Below are 17,711 nucleotides of genomic sequence, written 5' to 3'. Positions count from 1 at the left end.
CTAACTTAACCTCGGGTTTGGGAGCGCGGGAAAATATTACGTCACTGATAATTCGTCGAAAAAACATGGTCTGACAGGAGAATCAAACAAAGAGGATTCACTCTCTTTCGACTGAACGGTAGGCGGTTACTTCCAATGAGCGATGATGAATTCTGATGAGAGGATCGTCGTCCTGGTCGATATGGACTGTTTTTTCTGCCAAGTCGAAGTCAAACTTCAACCCGACCTAAGGGGGAAACCTTTGGCTGTGGTGCAGTACAACGTTTGGGGTTCTGGAGGGTATGTCAGACTCCAAAATGTTTATTTTTTTTCCGCGAAGACAACTATCTTTGATTTTGATACATCAAGGTTTCTCCAAAGCCCAGCCTATTTTCACCTTCATCTAACAGATTGTTTATGTTCTGACGTTCTTCTCTCTCAACAGCATTATAGCCGTCAACTATGAGGCACGTGACCATGGAGTCAGCAGACACATGCGGCCTGATGAAGCTAAGAAAAAATGCCCCGAGTTGCTCCTGGCTACTGTTCCTGGAGTCAGAGGCAAGGCGGATACATCCAGGTATGTCGATCAATGTTTGACTTTGGTCATGATTGCAAGCTTTTTCAATTCTGTTTAAAACTCGCTTTCTATGATCAACGCCTTCTATTCCAGGTACAGAATTGCCGGGCGGGAAGTTGTCGAAGTATTGAGAAAGCATAGTAAAGTGGTAGAACGTGCGAGCGTTGACGAAGCTTACTTGGATATCACAGAACTTGTTAATCAGGAAATGCTTTCAAGCCAGATGTCTGTGGCGAAGATGGTGGAATGTCTTCCGAACACATTTGTCATCGGATATTCAATTGTTGGAAATAATGACGAAGGTAAACATTTTGATTGATTTTTTGATTTCGATCTAACTTCTTGTTATCAATGCGAACGTTCAATAGTACAATGATTATAGCCCACAGACGTGAAGGGATCGAAAAGTGGGCAAATGCGGCATACGGGGAATTGGGGGATATTCAGTCTCAAAAGCTAGCTGTAGCTGGAACTATAATCGAGCGAATAAGAGCTGACATATATGAGACCACAGGGTACAGGTGCTCTGCAGGCATATCTTATAACAAGGTGCCTGAATTTATCACATTTCGCTGTTTTGTGATGTGTTGAGATCAGTTCGTTGCATCAAATCACTCAGCAAATCAACATTTTGTTTGTGTCTTACAGATTTTGGCCAAACTTGCGTGTGGCTTGCATAAACCTAATCGGCAAACCATCTTACCCTTAGCCGGTGTTCCGTCCCTTTTTCAAACGCTACCTGTAAAAAAAGTGCGAAACCTTGGTGGGAAATTTGGCGATGTTGTCATTGAGTCTCTTGGCTGTAACGTAATGGCAGATTTACTGTCCTACTCATTGAAGGATCTGCAAACACGATTTGATGATAAAACCGGGTATGCTTACTCGTTATCTGTTTGTACGATTCATAATGTGCAACTTTAATTTGATAGTTTTTAATGAATGAATAATTCATTTCAGATTATGGCTTTACAACATTGCTCGTGGAATGGATAACGAACCGGTTACCAGCAGACTTATATCAAAATCTATAGGCAGCTGTAAAAACTTTCCAGGGAAACGAGCAATTGTGGCAAAGGAAACGGTGAGTTTTCTTTTCTCTTGAGAAAGAAAAAAAGTTAAGAAATCCAGATTGCCTCTTACTATACGTAATTTTTACTATTATTAAGAATGCGTAATACATAACAATATAATGTGAAAAATAATGGTCTTCTGTTACAGCTGGATCATTGGGTGACTCAGTTGTCTTTGGAAATGGCTGAACGATTGGATCAAGATGCTGAAGAGAATAATCGTAAGGCAACATTACTCACAGTTAGTTATCACTATTACAAGGACAATAAAACTATAAGTCAATCTCGCTCTTGTCGATTGTCTTCGTACAAAGCTGAGACAATATCGAAGGGTTGTTTAGATATTATAATTAAATTTGCAAAGTATCCAATAGTATTTATTGGTATGTCGGCAAGCAAATTTATTGATATTGACAAAGAGATATCCACTTTTCGAAGCTTCTTTACGGCGAATACTAACGCGACCATTGCAACTGACGAAGTATTAGCAAGCCCCACAACTTCGACATTAGACAAATGCAATTCTCCTTCGAAATCTGAGCCCTTGGAAATCGAATCTGAAGGAGAATCAAACGTAGTTGTAGACAATGTTTCTAAATTTTTTGATTCCGGGGATGTAAGAACACAGTCTCCAGTCAGAAAGGACGGCATAAATACTGCATCTACTAGTGTTGTGAAACCAGAGAGCAATCAAGCTATCAAATCACCAATGTCGTTTCTGAGGAGCCAGAATACAAAACTGAAACCTGACAACTTTAAAAAATCGTTTTTCATGAATATTCTTAATGCAAATAAAAACGGGCCACAAGACGCGGCTCTGCCAGGTAATCAAGCTGATGCTCCTGAGGGTCAAGTAAAATTTAGTGTTGAAAATGAGACAGTCGTAAAAATTCAGAAATTACCGTGTACAAACGCTGATCAAAATGTGCCTACTCATCAACCTAATTTGAATAATGAACCAGTGAGTGTAAAGTTGCCAATGCAAATTCAAGACTTGAAAGGTATCAACAGTGACGAAACTGCGCATCCAAAGCATTTTGCCGTACTTAACTTGAAAAATAATGACCCAGAATCTGGAAATACCATTGTTCTCCCTGTGAATTCAAATGATGCAAAAGAGACTCCGGAACAAATTGATGACAATACAATAAAACTACAGGATATATTCCCAGATTTGGATAATCTTGACGAAAGCATTGTGGCGGTTTTACCATCAAGACTACGAAATGAAGCGAATTTAATATTACAAAGTCGAAAGAAAAAGGACTCTGAAAGTAAAGTAAATACAGTGAAATCTGTACAGCAGAAAGTTAATGATCACAAGCGCTCTCGTGCAAAATCTGCTGTCCAACCGAAGATCAACAAAATAGACACCTTTTTCAACAATGAAACGAAATTGGCTGATAGTTCTGGCGGTGAGGAGTTGGTGGAAAAATGTCCAGAATGCGATAAATTAATTCCACTGCGCGAGTACTTGGAGCACTCCGATTTTCACGTTGCGCGAAACTTGTCCAAAGAATTAAATAAGTCTGTTGCTCGGCCCACGGTAGCTACTCCAGAAAATGATAAGTTGAATGGCAAACCATCTGTGAAGAGAAAACGTAACAAACCCGAAACGCGAGAGTCAGAAAAGCGGTCTAAAAGTATAGCCGCGTTTTTTACGTGAGAAAGACTCGCCAGAATTGGATGTAAATATGTGTAGTTTTAAAATATTTTTAATACCAAATGAATAATTTGTATGGTGCCATGTAGCGGGAGAAAAGAATCGGAAACCTCTTGTAGGAATGCACAGTTATACATATATTACGTTAATCGCGATATACATTACAGAGCTGCTTTATAAGGTAATTGAAATAAATAACAATTATGTTAATAAATACATTCTTATCCTAAATGCTCTTGGATCAGATCTTTACTGCAAACAGAGGTTCAATCCACTTTTACTTAGAGTCAAACTCTGGCGTCCAAATATGCCTCAAAATAAGTGCAGAGTGGACCTCAAATTTCAGAGCAAAGTACCGATTAACTGATATTTCTTAACTTGGGTTGACCACAAAATACTTTTTAACACAGCTGCCGAAGGAATGATCAACGATATTTTTTAATGATTCCATGTGAATATTTTGGTTCAGGTTAAATGGGAAATAAAATATCGTGTGATGAAATACAGAGATGAAGGTAATGCATTAACAATCTCACGAAGTCTTACTTTGCGGGGTTTACAGGATTCATGAGACAGCGATTCTGTAACATTTACTCTCTCTGAAGCTGCGCGGGAACTGTGCTGTCTCTATTTATAAAGATTCTAAAGGCTTGAAAACACCATTCCCATTTCCAAAACCAAATCTCATTCGATGCCTCAAAACCAACATAGGATTCACTCAATGGTAATTCCAAAACGCTATGTGCCGTATGTTGTTGAAACCGTAAGCATATTACAAAACGCGATTTCGAGCAAACGTGATGAACAAATTCACTATGAATCAGGATGAAATGCAGCACAAATAAATTGATACAAGCTTTGCACCTGTAAAGAACCAACCTTAACAACCATGAGGCGTCTGATCAAACATAAAGAACCGCAAACTAAATAAAATTAACAAAAGAGATCTCACGAAATAGCAAAATATAAATTTAACGATTTAAGTTTAACTCGAATTTTAATCTGGCACGTTATAACATCTATTTTAGACATTGCCGTTTTTTTTTTTCTCGCAACTGTCTTAATAGTGCTGTCCACCTCGACCTCTTCCGCGATTAGAATTCCCTCGTTGATAGCCACTTGTACCTCGGTCTCCGCCCCATCCTCCTTGCACTCTACCTCTTCCACCGCCTCTGTGATACTCTCCACCTCCTTGATTATGACCACGGTAATCACCACGACTTTCATACTGTGGTTGCTGTTGCTGATATTGCTGCTGCGATTGAAACCTGTCTTGGTTTTGGCCAAAATTTTTCGAAGCATCTTTGTGGTCCCGATATCCACCGCCACCGCCACCTCCGCCTCTGCCTCCTCTGAAAAATATTTTCAAACGATATTCAATTCATGTGCTTAAATAAGTATCACGAAGTCACAGAAACCCAATCCATGAACAAAAATACTGTGAGATCGCGTTTTACCTGGACGAATTCGGCCCAGCAACGCGATCTTTTTGCCAAGATGGCATTTCGGGTGGAGGTGGTTGCTGGTCGCAAGGTCTTCCTCCACGATCTGGCACTGCCCCAATAATGACTTGGTTGACTTGGCTCCTGGTATTTTTTCGTACAGTAGCATTGCTGGTCTTTTCAACTATGGCTAAATCTCGTCTTGCGGCAAGTAAATCAGCAATACAAACACTTGGCTCGGGAGACATGATATTCCGTTTTTGTTTGTAGGATGCGTTGACCTGATCTTCCTTTGACCTTATATTCTCTGACCACTGTAAAATTAAGATTGTTATTAGTTTATTCCAAAATAAGATAATTTCATCAAATTTACTAGAATTTTGTGAGACATTATTTAATGCTTTACCAAAAAAGATTGCACCGTGACATCCAATCTTTTGAGTAACATTTCCCTTCTGGTTTTATACTCGTTCTTGAATTCTTCTTGGAGTTCATTCAGCCGTTCCCATTGGTCGTTCGATAGCTCGCCCACAAATAAAGGCGTATCGAGTAGATCAGGGGGAGCCTGAGCCACAACTTCCTTCAACTTAGTAGTTAGTTTTGTGAACAGCATTTGTGCACTTATGTTATCTGGAGGTTTTTGAAACTTCAATGCCAACAACATGTTTTTGAGATGTCTGGCTGTGTCGCTTTCGTTCTGAAAGGAAAAATAAAGAATGGCAACATGACAGTTATCCAATTAAGACGGAGCAGAATTCACTATCGATAGATTCAACTAGACGTTGATAACAATTACAACACTTACAATTGTTACTTCCATCTGTTGATCCGCGTCAGATTTAAATGATCCTAATATCTTGCTGGTCATCAGCTCGGTTACCAGATAATCTAGTAAAACAAGTCTGTCGTACTTTGTACTCAGTCTCTGATTCACAGTACCGCCAATGAGGTTTTGATTCGCGCATCCTAATTCCTTAAGAAATGAACTTAATTCGAGCAGAAAATGGCTCGAATCTTCTGGCGTGGTTATAGCGTTTACGGAGTCATCCACCTCTCCAAATGCAGACAATTCTTCTGCCAGCCACGCCACCAACTTAGTGAACTCCACTGACTTTGGGCCGTCTTTCAAAGCTTTGGACAACTCATTCGCGTCAGATAGAGCCCCGCTATACCTGCGGAATCAAGCACAAAATCCTCTTTACAAACTTGCTGATTATCTTACAAATAACGTTGTGAACGTTACTTTAATTCGGAGCTTCAAGTTTGGGTATCTTTTTCGGCTATATGATTATCCAATAATTTTTTTATAACTTTGAACATCCTCATAACTTCGAACATATTAGGCTAATTTTCTGAGGAAACTCAGTAGCTTTGTTTCCTTACTCAAAAAAGTAGTCTAAAATATTCCACATGTGAAGTTAGTAATCGGCAATGCTTTGCATCAGCCGGTAACTGTTGTAACCTATAAAACTTGCCCACATACCCAATGTCTTGCAGATTCTGTAACAAATCGGTTTCCATTGGCACTAGCCGTTTGATTTAAACGGAACTTTTAGGAGAAATGTTAATAAATCAATCGGTTTAAGTTCATGCGAGGAAAGTACAAAATTCCGTGTCCGCTGTCGGAACTGACGACTGTCGAATAAGCACACTGTGCAAAGCTGCTGTCGAGCTTTTCTAATCTCCAATGGACCCCGTTTTATGTTACATGCCATCCCCACCATTGAACAAATTCACGACATCGGAAATCTCTCGATCCGGTGAAATTAGAAATAGACTGAACTCGACGACTCGATAATACATGATTTTCAAATGGTATTATCTGCTAATCCAATCGAACGTTCTAGAAACAATCGAGCATCAACATGTGTATTTAATCATTTAATATTTAACGTTGGTAAACAGACATGTTGATGATGAGTTGTAAACAATATGGCATGGCTAAAAGATGTTGTACTGAATACGTAGAAATAAAATTATTTCGTGTATCTTATAATAGCTCAAAGGAAAACAATGAAGAGAACAAAAATTCGTGGAAGTCTCAAACGGATAGTAGATGGATCAAATCGATAACGTTAAGACTTGAATTAAATATGGGTAACTATTCTGACAAAAGCAATAATAATTGGAAACAAATCGTAGAGTATTAATACAATCGATAATTCTCACGATCGAGAATCAGAATAATGCAAGCAAGTTTAGATCTCAATAAATGATTCCAATGTAACATAGAAATTCAAATGAAACTGTTTCTTTGAAGGACTACGATTATTTTTTAACTTGAAACTGCAAGAGGTTCGAACTCAGCTGATAGATTATCTGTTGCAACAACCTTTGCGTGGCATAATCAAGATAGCGCAAAGTTTAAGTTTATGTTTTTCATGCGACAACTCGCTAACTCGGAAATGAAATTAACCAGGATTTAACAGATAGTTTTATTGAAAAAAATCTAATGACCTAATTGTGTATAAAAAAATATAACTAGACATACATATATGCTCAAGATTCTTCTAGACTTTGATAGGCCACAAATAACATCTTAGTAAGATTGCTCTATTCATTGGTAGTATTAATTAAAGTTTCACGGTATACGAGATCAAAATCTTTAAGATTTTCCAAGGGTGGATTGTATTTGTGCCTTTCGCATTGAGATTCAGGAATTGGTAGCTGCATTCTAAGTTTTTCCGATTGCTGGATGAATTTTGTTATCTGGTCATCCAAATTTGGTACAACGGTGTTATCTTTAATCTCCTTGCTCGCATTGTTTATCGCGTCCTCGCAGGCCTTGAATCTTTTTTGAAGTTCGAGTTCTTGGCGTAGAGCGGCGTTGAACATTGTGACCTATCAAAAATCACCCTCGATTAAATGAAACAAAGGGTACAATTTAAATTTATAACGAGTATAGGTTTTCCAAGTGGTATTTTACATGGAAACATTTTCATGAAATTTATTCTGACCCCTTCGGCTCTCTTTTGGAGATTCTCCATCTTGGTCTTCAGTTCTTGGAATTCATCTTCGCTGACCTGAACAGCTTGACCTTTATCCTCGTCTAATAAAACGTTGTCAGGAATTGCAATGAATTGTCGTACAATGTTCTGCAAAACAATGTCAGGTTCACAGTACAATTGTCAACAATCGCGGATGAAGAGGTGGCGATAATCTAAGACCAAGATGACCTGGATTTTTAACGTTTGTTAAATTTCTCAGAAGATGGAACTAAAGACACTGTAGAGGAATAATTACATTCAATGATTCCATGTGAGATTCAGCTCTGTTTTCATAAGTCTGAACCAAATCTTTAGCCTCTGTTCTGAGAACAGAAAGCTCCTCACTGCCCAGTTTATATTTACTTTCAATGGATTTGCTCAGATTCTGACAGACCGACCGTACCTCTTCCTTTATTATATTCTTTACTGAAACGATTACAATGCCAATGTTTCAACATGTAGAAGCGAGCCTGACAAGCATAGGAATGTGAAAGATTTAGATCGCGCTGATAATAACAGTAAAAACAGACTTGAAAGGTCGCATAAGAGCCTGACGTTATCTGCCGTACGTGAAACGGAACATGAGTAGAAACAAGTTGTCGAAAAAGTATAACAGATTAGAAAAAGAAATTGGCGAGGAGACTGAACGGATTGCAATCAGAACGGAAATACAGATGAGAAATAGGGTTTCAGTTGGCGGTTGATACGCGAAACGTGGGAATAAAGGCAGGATTTTCGGTTGGCGTGATGACGCGCGTTGATAGCGTCACAATCGTTGGACGAGTGTGACTCTAGTCATGATTTAAATCCACATGAAACCAGAGCACATTCGCCCGACGACTGCAACATCGATTCGTTCCGGGATAAGGCCGATAAAGCCTGAAAGCATTGACAAAGGAATTGATGGAAGTGACGTTGTCCTCTTACTGCCATCGTACGCAGCCCGGGAGTGAAAGCCAAAGAGCTGCATCTCGTACTCCTCTCGTTTCCGTAGCTTCATCTCCTCCGACGCCATAACTCTCCAGATTTGTCTCAAAATTCACGTGCGGCGTGAAACAGCCGTGTTTTAATACGCCCTCGATTACTTCGCAGGATTTTACTTGACCGCGAGACTATTTTATCCCCGAGATTTCCTCCTCCGTTCCTTTTCCTCGATCGCTGATTGACGTCCGTTGACAAGTGAATATGGCGTCTCTGTCCCTGCCTCGGCGTCCCTCGGTCCTCACGAAATTCCACGGCTTGACGTCCGTCCGCGTTCCGAATAAAAAATACCAACCGGAAAACTGGCCCTCGTCGGCGACGTCGACAACTATCCTCTTCGATGATTTGATTCGCTGCTTGGAGCGTCTGAACGCTCTTCAACCAATAGCAACAGCTGATACTCCCTCGAGGGGGTTCCGCTGTTGCGAGATTGTTTCAGATTGTTGTTTCGTACAAATCAAAAGAGAGCTGGAGTATCGTAATCACATTGGAAGAAATTCGACGTTGGTCCTAGATTGTAAAGAGACACGATGAAATATTTCCAAGTAGTATATTTAACATTATTACTATTATGTAATAAGAATGCGTACAGTAATGAGGACAGCAATTGGTACTCTAGATCGTAAATTACAATTTATCCATGTGAAAAGATTGAATTTTGCTCTCTTGTATGGGTACAAAAAAGCACGCGTAATGCGTAATAAAATTACATAATTGAAGCCGTTCAGATTAGTGTTTTCTGCGTTTGTCGCGATCGTCCCTTCGTTGATCTCGGTCATCCTTGCGTTTTGTTGTAGTAGTTGTACTGCTACTGGCGCGTTTAGCTTGGGTCAAGAACTGATCAAGACCGAACGGATCTTCTTCGTCCTTTTCAAACTGCACAGGACCAGATCGCGTCGCGAACCTATCGGTTCCGCTGAATTCCTTGTCAGGAACGAATCTGAAGATAGAAGGAAATTTACGCATGATTTACCGCCCATTATGCTCTACGATGATCAGCCGAAAATTATATCGTTGATTAATTATACGCACCTATTTGTCTTAACAAGTTTCTCCAGATCATCACCGTAATTATCCTTGTCAATATTTTTGCTAGGTCGATATATGTGTGATCCGATTGAGCTGGAGTCCCTCCAGGGTTTGTCATAGACGTTGTACTCATCCTCGTGGCCGTAGCCGCTGTCCATTCCCTTAGTTGTATTAAATAGTCGCTGATCAAACTGAGCCTCTCCGGAATTGGGAACATACTTTGCCGGCAATCCCAGCGCGATTTGTTCGCTTATATCACGTTCGCGTTCGCGTTGCAGTCTCGAACGCTTGTCAGGAGCGGCACGAGCCAAGTTACGATCTCGCGCTCTATCTTTGTGACGTTCTTGACGTAATTGATCACGCTCTCGCGATTCCCCAGCCTTATCTGAAACCAAACGATGTTTATTCGCACCATTTTGTCGCATGTACAACATTTTCTCCTAATTGTTTACTCGACTTACCAAGCGCTGCAGCAGACTTTATTCCAGCTCGTTCCTCCCTAGCCTTTTGCGCGAGCTGACGTAGATTGTCTTCCTTCTTTTCCTTTTCTTTCTGTGCTAATTTCCTTTCCAACTGTGCGCGCATTTCCACTGCTTCACGGGCTTTTCTGTCCGCAATGTAAAGAGCTTCGGCCAGTTTGGCAAAATTCTCGTTTATGTGGACTTGTTGCAAGCCACGACCGTCGGCAGCTAGACGTTTATCAAGGGGGATGGTGTAACCCTGTGAGCGGATGAATTGATCGTTATTAACGACGAAAATCAGTGAAATTCTGTCTTAATCACCTTGGCGTTCTTCCAATTACTAATGCAGGGAGGAATCTTCCATTCCTTTTGCTCTTTAACGGTAACTTTTCTCGTTGGGGAATGCATAACGGGAGCAGGTGGCGACGGAGGTCCGCGAGGAATCTTTTTGTTAATTCTAAAATCAAAAAATTTGTTCCTCATGTACTAGTGTCAGCGAGTTGCGTGGATATCGAAGAAAAACTCACTTGAATTTTGGTGGTTCTATGGGATCGACTTGTGCCTCTACCATTCTAATCACCCTCTGCTTAGCACCCGAGTTGAACGACTGTCCCTGCTGTGACGGGGTGTAACGAATATATTGAGCAGGTCCCTGCTTTTCTGCGCACCGAACTGGCATAGCAGCTGCTATTTTTGATTCAGTTATTTTCTCAAGAGCTTTTCGTGTCTTTTCGGTGATTTCGTCTATATCCTCGCCGGATGGACGCTGTAGTGCGGGATCATCTTCGGTCGTTATTTCAGAGGGAAGAAGGTCGCTCAGTTTGGTATAGACAATCTGTGAAGGAAGGAATGAATGCCAATAAATCAATGTATCACCAAAAATACTTCCAATACCACGTTCAGCTTTACCTTATCTTTGGAGTGACCTTGTCTAGCGATCATGTCGTACTTTACTTTTCCTTGCGCATCAAGCTGCACAGCAAGTGCATTGCTGGTAGCTTCCTTCCCTTTCATGCCCATGCTCAATGGGTACTGAGCGACCTGGATCTCCGGAAACGCTCCTCCGTCTCCGAAGTCCTATGAATATCATTATTTTGTTATCTTTATTTTTGCTTCATTACGCAAATGAAGTTTCGGAAATAATAACCAGTTTTCTTACCTCTGCAGTGCGCGGTACCCATCCTTTTCTTTGCCCGTAGGGCGGAGCTGTTACCACAGCCTTGACAAGAGCGGAGACAGGTCTCTGTCGGAGCTTCTGTTCCCTTGCTTCATCTTCCCGATCCCAAACAGCCTGGGTTGGTGCAGGTAGCAAGCTAGGTTAAAAAGTTGGGGATTTTTTATTAGAGGATTCGAAAGCGATGATGCATTCAATAGATAGATTGAGCGCGAAATGTTGTAATCACTAGTTGCAACACAGAGGCTTTGATGTGAGGGCCAAAGCTTGTTGACAGTAATAATGAAACAGCAGCTCACCTTGTCAGCGACATTTTGTTCATTCAATCTTGATTCTTGAACGACACACACAAAGCGTTCATAAAGTCGCATCAGCCGATGATGAAACGAGGATTACCCATTTGTTGCCTTTGGCCTGTTTTTTACGTTGAAGTAAGACTGAAACGACAGTTCTCTACAATCGAGGAGACTTTTTATAGTGGTAGTACTATCCGATTTCTGATAATTGAGGTCTAACGTAATGCCACAGATCCTCGGAATCCTGATCACAGTGGCACCTGGTGGGCAGTGGATGAAATCTGCGGGGTACGTCGATCATAGACTAGATGATTACTAGATCGCGGATCAACCCATAGACAGGCCATAGACTTGATCGTGGGCTTGATCCAACCACGTCGACGACGAAATTTGACAGCCCGGAAAGAGGTTACGGGGATCGGCGATGTTGCGGGTTTGACTACATTTAAATAATCGACGATATTATGGCCGGTAACCTTAGTGACATATCGAATGAATCGAATGAAAAAACTGCTACCAATCCACGATTGGCATTATACAAAAATCTGACAAGAACAAATAACTACAGAGACGATTCGCGACAGGAGATTCGTCGACAACGTTTACTCTGGGAGCAAAAAAAGTAAGTTCTGTTATTAGTTATGTATTTCGCGCTTGACGTTGTATTTTTGTTTCTTTACATTTGCCTACTCTTCAACTGCACATGACTACAATATATCTACAGAAATAGAGATGCTACCTTTGACTCGGGCCGAGCTCTTTTGGACGAAGCGTTACAGGGCAATGACTGCAACGACGAAGGAATGGAGGTGCAACAAGACGAGACCTGGCGGAGTCCCAGGCGGGTACAAAAGTATGCAAATCAGCTAATGATGTCTGAATGGATGTTGGAGATCCCTTCTGATCTCGCAGAAAAGTGGCTTATGGTTCCATGTCCCCAAGGGCGCAGGGTGCTCCTTATTGCGAGTAAGGTCTGTAATTTTTTGCTGGTGTTATGGTAGAAATTCGAAGAATTACAAAAGTAATCCTTGTACAGGGGATGACAGTAGCTTACAACAAAAGGGGCGTCAGACTCGGGAAATTCAGCTCGACTCTGCCAGGCGGCACTTATCAGGACTATAAGAATAGGTGTACAATACTCGACTGTATTTGGGACAAGGATACCAAAACCTATTACACCTTGGATGTCTTGGCTTGGTCTAATCAGGCACTGCTCGATTGCGACGTAACGTATACAGTGTTTAGAATTGGATTCGTTGTCACAACAAAAATTTGTAGTATTTGAAAATAGCATTTTATTATCCTTGATGGACGAATATTTTATTCTTGTCGTGATGATTTATTATCCAACCCAGACTCTTGTTTGTGCACAACAAACTTCTTTGATTCCAGACAGAGTTCAGATTCTTTTGGCTGAAGACACGGCTGGAAGAAACACAAGGACTCACCGAGAGAGGAAGCTTGGTTAATAGCTATCCTATTCTCTCCCTGCCAAATTATCCCTGCGATTCTGATGCTGGCGCAATTTTAGAAAACTTATCATCACTCCCTCCCCTTGACGGATTACTCTTTTATCATAGAGAGGCGCATTATACGCATGGACGAACGCCCCTGGTTAACTGGTTGAAACCATTTATGTTGTCCGATGTATTTGGACTTCAATTTCCTCCAGACATTTACGAGAAGCCACCAGACTACGTCGATATCAAAAGCTACATTCGGAAGAAAACGACAACGCGAAGAAAAAATAAGGGAACCGATGATTTGGTAAACCTTTTTTTTCATCTGCTAATCAATGCTATTTCTATTCAGTTGTCTGACCTAATCGTCGATTTTTTATTTTTACTACTAGATGGAAATTACCAGTGCAGAAAATGTTGTTGAAATGGCCTGAACCTCGGCACATGAAAACTCTGAAGCATTACAACACAGGCAGTTTCAGCGTAGACATTATACCCAGAAAGATTAATTTCATCACTGACAATTTTTGATAACATGATCCAGGTGTACATTAGACAAGCAGTGAACTGCACTTAGAGAAGGTAGAACTGACGATATTGCTCTTTATATGCGATTGACTGTTCAGTACAATGGACTAGGTTTATTTTACGAATAAATAACTGATAACATGATGCATGTTCTGCGATTCTTGTTGGATTGTCGGAATCATAAAAAAATACATCGCTCGTCAATTTTCCGACACAATACGACACTGCGTGATTTCATTAGTCTATTCCGTTAGATCCAACCAATGAAATCACTTGAACTGTCGATTGTGTCAGAATATTGCATCAGAAAATGGATGTAAAAGGACGGCACCTCTAATTGCTTATTATTTGGGCCTCTAGAGCGCGATGGCGTCTGCATATGTTTTTTTAAAACAGTAATTGCCCTTCTATCGTCGCATGTAGACCGTGTTGCAGCGAGGATTCTGATGTATTTGTGTGATTTGTGTGTGTGGGTGCGTGTCCGACTCGAAAATGCGAGTGGTGTGTGCGCGCACACGCATGTAAAGGTACGTAAATAAATTTAGTCGAACTATAGCGGCCGAGAAAACGCGGCTCCCGCGCAAAAATAATCCCGTCGTTCGATCGGTTTTCAAAGTGTGTTTAAACAAGAACCTCCCGGACCAAAGCGATCGGAATTAACATCAGCGTTGTTGACTACTCGGCTAAGTGTCATCTGTCAAATCGGTTTATGATCGACACAAAGATCCTGGTGTTGGGTAGACATGGCGACGGTGAAGATCGCGTTCCCGGCTGGTGGAGAACCAGGTAGGATCACGAAGTGGAGGGTCGGGATGAACGCGATGGTGTCAGCTGGCAGAGTTGTCCTCCATTACCGCAGCGTATCCGTTGGCGGGGAACCTTCCAAAGATCCGGAGAAGAAGCTTCGCGCCTCCAAATTTGGACGTGTTATAAAAGTCCTCGCAAACGAAGGCGACGTTCTTCAGCCCGGGTAACCTTAAAAAATAAATTTCCTGAGAATTCCTGCCTCGTCCAAGCGCCATTGTTCACCTCCTTTTTTTTTTCTACAGGCAAGAGGTTTTGTTGCTTGAGGGATGCAAACATCCTACAGTCATGAAAGATCTGTGCGCCGAATGCGGTGCGGATCTTCGGGAAGAATTTGCTGGGGATGATGGGCAGAACGCGGTCACTTCCCAGGCTAGTGTACCTATGGTGCACTCCGTTCCTGAACTTAAGGTTTGCCCTGAACTCGCGGAGAAAATTGGCAGAGAAGATGAAAAGCGTTTGTTGCAAGATAGAAAATTGGCTTTACTTGTTGATCTGGATCAAACGATAGTCCACACTACCAATGACAACGTTCCGCCTGATATGAAAGTAATATTTACTATTTGGTCATACCATAAACGAAACGTATTTGTCAATGAGAAGTATCCACATTGTTCTATTTACGTGTTCTTTTTTGTTTTTCTCAGGATGTCTACCACTTTCAACTCTACGGACCTCACTCTCCGTGGTATCACACAAAATTAAGGCCTGGAACAAGAGAATTTCTTGCCAAAATGAGTCGCCTTTACGAATTGCACATTTGTACTTTCGGAGCTCGAAATTATGCTCATACCGTGGCTGCCCTACTCGATAAAGATGGGGTACTATTTTCTCACAGGATTCTTTCGAGAGATGAGTGTTTCGACCCAGCATCTAAAACTGCAAACCTTAAGTAATTCTAATACTTGTTTTATTGGTTTTTGTTTCTCCTTACATGAGAAGTAAATTAGCATTATTAATATTTTATTTATATGTCACTTGCAGGGCCCTGTTTCCTTGCGGCGATTCTATGGTCTGCATTATAGACGATAGAGAGGATGTCTGGCAAGGTTGTGGTAATTTGGTACAGGTAAAACCCTACCATTTCTTTCGCCACAGCGGGGACATTCACGCTCCACCAGGACTTGCTAAACGGGATCAATTTCCGCAACTGAAAACCACTAGTTTGGATGAGATAAATGAGTCGGAAACTAGAGTTAAAGTAACGGAAAATGGAGCCTTACCGAATATCGACTGCCAAGATTTTCAAACACTTGAGGAGAATTCTAACAAACAGAAAACTGAGGATGAAACAAAGGAGGAAAAAGATGTAATAGAACTGGAACTTCAAGTAGAAACTGCAGAATTGAAACCGAATAAGATTAATGAGGGAGAACAGAAGGAACAGACTGTGGAAAGTAAAGCCCCTGAACTTGGTGAGAAGCTAACAGAACCAGACGAGGGAAAAGCAAATAATGCAGACAAAGATTCGGCGATTGTTGGTGAACAGGGACCAAAAAAGGAGGAATTGGTATCAGGTGATCCCGAGAAACTGGTCGAGTCAGGAGAAGTCAAAAGAAAAGCTGCGGAAGAAGAGAGCTTTAAAGATCTAGAGAAGAGACAGGAATTAGAGGACCACGATGATTATCTTCTGTACCTAGAAGACATATTGCGCAGAATACACGCAGAATTTTACAGCAAGCAGGAGACTGATGCAGAATCCAACAAGAGCCTTCGAGATATCATCCCACGGGTGCGAGGACGAGTTTTAAAGGGACTGCGACTCACGTTTAGCGGCATAGTCGCTACCCATCAAAAGTTGCATCAAAGCCGAGCCTACAAAGTTGCCAGAGCACTTGGCGCAGAAGTATCTCAGGTACGTAACTCATTAAAATGGTAATTGTTTCTTGAAGTTCCTCACAAAAAATTGCCTTTACGTTTGTGGTGATTTTTTTTGTAATGTTTCTCAGGATCTGCAGGAAAACACGACGCATTTGGTGGCGATAAAACCAGGAACGGCAAAGGTTTATGCAGCCAAAAGAATGTGGCAAGTGAAAATAGTGAATCCCGATTGGCTGTGGACTTGTGCAGAGCGATGGGAATGTGTTGATGAGCGTCTCTATCCGCTTACCAAGAAGGTACGTGTAGTTCTTTGATCTTGCCAGTTTTTGGAACGAAACTATTTCTTTGTGCTCTCGTAAAATATTCCTAGTGAATTGAAATGAATCAATGCAGGCTCGTGGATCCAGGGTACCCCCGCCGCACTGCAGCAGTCCAGACCGAATTGACGACCAAGAGACAGAGGGGGGCGACAGGTTTGCAGACAGCATAAATCCCCTCATGTCATTCACACTAGAGGAGATTGCAAATATGGACAAAGAGGTGGAGGAAGATATGAGTGACCAAGAGCTAGAAACATCTGCACCTATTTCTCAAATTGAAACATCCCAAACACAACACCGTCGACGTAGATCGGCAACGCCGGATTCGTTAAATGGTGACTGAAGATCAAATTTTCTGTTTGGAAGCAATTTGTCAAATATTTACTCAGCATTTTCTTTTCTCAGAGGATTGCGAAGATGAGGAAGCATTGACTAGCAAGAGAAGAAAAATTGGTACCTTAGAAGAACTCGATGATAACTCTTCTACGGAAGGTAAAAAAGTAAGCGATGGTGATGAGGACGAAGATGACCCAGATGATGAGGATGATCCTTTGACAAGGTTCAGACGAGGCGAAGGATCCCTGGATGGCTTCGACTTGGGAGATGACTCTCAGGATTCTATGGAGGTGGCTGCAACTGAGGATGATGGTGAATGGAACGAAATGGGCGCCGCTTTGGAGCGAGAATTCTTGTCTGAATAAGTAAACACTCTCAAGTGTTTCTTTAATTAGAATTATGCATCGACGATGAGATCTATTTTCTACACAACCTGTCTTCATCAAGAAAACCACTATGCAGAACACTTTTACAAACAAAGAAGCCATTTGTACATTATCTCACGTTTATCGTTTATCTGGATAGAATTCAAACGATAGACACGTAAGCAAGATGATCAGCCACTGTTCGATCCAGGAAGTGGAAATTACCAATATTGATTTTCTCATTATTAGGTAAGGACTGGAATATTCTACTTAGAAGCTTTAAATTATAAACATTTGTGATATGAATGTTGAAACTTCGAATCCAATAAAGTACCAGTTAAGATTAGCTCAGAAGAAGTTCTTACCGAACTTTAAGCTATGACTGCAGTTTCATATGAGTTCAAGAATACGGTAA

The 17,711-nt window shown here is 41.2% G+C and overlaps 6 protein-coding genes across 7 annotated transcripts; 3 read left to right on the top strand and 3 right to left on the bottom strand.

The window, feature by feature from the left end:
- Positions 1 to 10: 10 nt before the first annotated feature.
- Positions 11 to 3,822, top strand: LOC124308957 (DNApol-eta). Its single transcript, XM_046772151.1, has 7 exons — positions 11 to 279; positions 425 to 559; positions 653 to 861; positions 942 to 1,108; positions 1,208 to 1,431; positions 1,517 to 1,640; positions 1,778 to 3,822. The coding sequence occupies exons 1-7, from the start codon at positions 143 to 145 to the stop codon at positions 3,293 to 3,295; spliced, it is 2,514 nt and encodes an 837-aa protein (XP_046628107.1). The 5' UTR covers positions 11 to 142; the 3' UTR covers positions 3,296 to 3,822.
- A 479-nt stretch (positions 3,823 to 4,301) lies between these two features.
- Positions 4,302 to 9,344, bottom strand: LOC124309502 (protein FAM98A-like). The gene is made up of 7 exons (XM_046773172.1): positions 9,334 to 9,344; positions 8,948 to 9,077; positions 8,649 to 8,833; positions 5,540 to 5,906; positions 5,141 to 5,431; positions 4,750 to 5,048; positions 4,302 to 4,644 (listed from the first exon to the last, which is right to left on the bottom strand). The coding sequence occupies exons 1-7, from the start codon at positions 9,342 to 9,344 to the stop codon at positions 4,353 to 4,355; spliced, it is 1,575 nt and encodes a 524-aa protein (XP_046629128.1). The 3' UTR covers positions 4,302 to 4,352.
- Positions 6,694 to 13,849, top strand: LOC124308967 (snurportin-1). Of its 2 annotated transcripts, XM_046772165.1 has the most exons (6): positions 6,694 to 6,831; positions 11,895 to 12,284; positions 12,387 to 12,633; positions 12,699 to 12,887; positions 13,055 to 13,429; positions 13,515 to 13,849. In XM_046772165.1, exons 2-6 carry the CDS (start codon positions 12,127 to 12,129, stop codon positions 13,554 to 13,556), a joined length of 1,011 nt encoding a protein of 336 aa, XP_046628121.1. In that variant the 5' UTR covers positions 6,694 to 6,831; positions 11,895 to 12,126; the 3' UTR covers positions 13,557 to 13,849. The 2 variants fall into 2 exon arrangements, with proteins under 2 accessions (XP_046628121.1, XP_046628122.1); XM_046772166.1 differs by lacking the exon at positions 6,694 to 6,831 and having other exon boundaries at positions 12,152 to 12,288.
- On the bottom strand, positions 7,156 to 8,502 carry LOC124308972 (uncharacterized). Its single transcript, XM_046772173.1, has 3 exons — positions 7,978 to 8,502; positions 7,692 to 7,829; positions 7,156 to 7,575 (listed from the first exon to the last, which is right to left on the bottom strand). Exons 1-3 carry the CDS (start codon positions 7,990 to 7,992, stop codon positions 7,288 to 7,290), a joined length of 441 nt encoding a protein of 146 aa, XP_046628129.1. The 5' UTR covers positions 7,993 to 8,502; the 3' UTR covers positions 7,156 to 7,287.
- Positions 9,239 to 11,909, bottom strand: LOC124308965 (puff-specific protein Bx42). The gene is made up of 8 exons (XM_046772163.1): positions 11,666 to 11,909; positions 11,352 to 11,505; positions 11,102 to 11,269; positions 10,720 to 11,027; positions 10,514 to 10,649; positions 10,193 to 10,451; positions 9,735 to 10,116; positions 9,239 to 9,642 (listed from the first exon to the last, which is right to left on the bottom strand). The coding sequence occupies exons 1-8, from the start codon at positions 11,686 to 11,688 to the stop codon at positions 9,432 to 9,434; spliced, it is 1,641 nt and encodes a 546-aa protein (XP_046628119.1). The 5' UTR covers positions 11,689 to 11,909; the 3' UTR covers positions 9,239 to 9,431.
- Positions 13,850 to 13,866: 17 nt separating the features above from the next.
- On the top strand, positions 13,867 to 17,642 carry LOC124308958 (RNA polymerase II subunit A C-terminal domain phosphatase). Its single transcript, XM_046772152.1, has 7 exons — positions 13,867 to 14,620; positions 14,700 to 15,003; positions 15,102 to 15,346; positions 15,439 to 16,309; positions 16,404 to 16,571; positions 16,669 to 16,930; positions 17,001 to 17,642. Exons 1-7 carry the CDS (start codon positions 14,394 to 14,396, stop codon positions 17,294 to 17,296), a joined length of 2,373 nt encoding a protein of 790 aa, XP_046628108.1. The 5' UTR covers positions 13,867 to 14,393; the 3' UTR covers positions 17,297 to 17,642.
- Positions 17,643 to 17,711: the final 69 nt, after the last annotated feature.

The sequence above is a fragment of the Neodiprion virginianus genome, chromosome 7 (assembly GCF_021901495.1).
Source record: "Neodiprion virginianus isolate iyNeoVirg1 chromosome 7, iyNeoVirg1.1, whole genome shotgun sequence".
Taxonomy (NCBI): Eukaryota; Metazoa; Arthropoda; class Insecta; order Hymenoptera; family Diprionidae; genus Neodiprion; species Neodiprion virginianus.
Note: the sequence above shows the minus strand (reverse complement) of the source record. Positions and strands in the feature narration are given on the sequence as shown.

Excerpts from the sequence above, each read along its gene's own strand:
- LOC124308965 (XM_046772163.1), bottom strand. The coding sequence starts at position 11,688 with ATGAACAAAATGTCGCTGACAAG. Across the intron at positions 11,270-11,351 it reads GGGTACCGCGCACTGCAGAG|GACTTCGGAGACGGAGGAGC; the intron begins GTAAGAAAACTG and ends TGATATTCATAG. Across the intron at positions 10,117-10,192 it reads AAAGTCTGCTGCAGCGCTTG|ATAAGGCTGGGGAATCGCGA; the intron begins GTAAGTCGAGTA and ends GTTTGGTTTCAG.
- LOC124308972 (XM_046772173.1), bottom strand. Across the intron at positions 7,576-7,691 it reads TCCAAAAGAGAGCCGAAGGG|GTCACAATGTTCAACGCCGC; the intron begins GTCAGAATAAAT and ends GATTTTTGATAG.
- LOC124308967 (XM_046772165.1), top strand. The coding sequence starts at position 12,127 with ATGGCCGGTAACCTTAGTGACATATCGAATGAATCGAATGAAAAAACT. Across the intron at positions 12,634-12,698 it reads TGCTCCTTATTGCGAGTAAG|GGGATGACAGTAGCTTACAA; the intron begins GTCTGTAATTTT and ends ATCCTTGTACAG. Across the intron at positions 12,888-13,054 it reads AGGCACTGCTCGATTGCGAC|ACAGAGTTCAGATTCTTTTG; the intron begins GTAACGTATACA and ends CTTTGATTCCAG.
- LOC124308958 (XM_046772152.1), top strand. The coding sequence starts at position 14,394 with ATGGCGACGGTGAAGATCGCGTTCCCGGCTGGTGGAGAACCAGGTAGG. Across the intron at positions 15,347-15,438 it reads TCTAAAACTGCAAACCTTAA|GGCCCTGTTTCCTTGCGGCG; the intron begins GTAATTCTAATA and ends TGTCACTTGCAG. Across the intron at positions 16,572-16,668 it reads TCTATCCGCTTACCAAGAAG|GCTCGTGGATCCAGGGTACC; the intron begins GTACGTGTAGTT and ends GAATCAATGCAG.
- LOC124309502 (XM_046773172.1), bottom strand. Across the intron at positions 8,834-8,947 it reads ACGTCAAGCCGTGGAATTTC|TCTCGCGGTCAAGTAAAATC; the intron begins GTGAGGACCGAG and ends GGGATAAAATAG. Across the intron at positions 5,049-5,140 it reads TCACGGTGCAATCTTTTTTG|TGGTCAGAGAATATAAGGTC; the intron begins GTAAAGCATTAA and ends TTAATTTTACAG.
- LOC124308957 (XM_046772151.1), top strand. The coding sequence starts at position 143 with ATGATGAATTCTGATGAGAGGATCGTCGTCCTGGTCGATATGGACTGT. Across the intron at positions 280-424 it reads AACGTTTGGGGTTCTGGAGG|CATTATAGCCGTCAACTATG; the intron begins GTATGTCAGACT and ends CTCTCTCAACAG. Across the intron at positions 1,109-1,207 it reads CAGGCATATCTTATAACAAG|ATTTTGGCCAAACTTGCGTG; the intron begins GTGCCTGAATTT and ends TGTGTCTTACAG.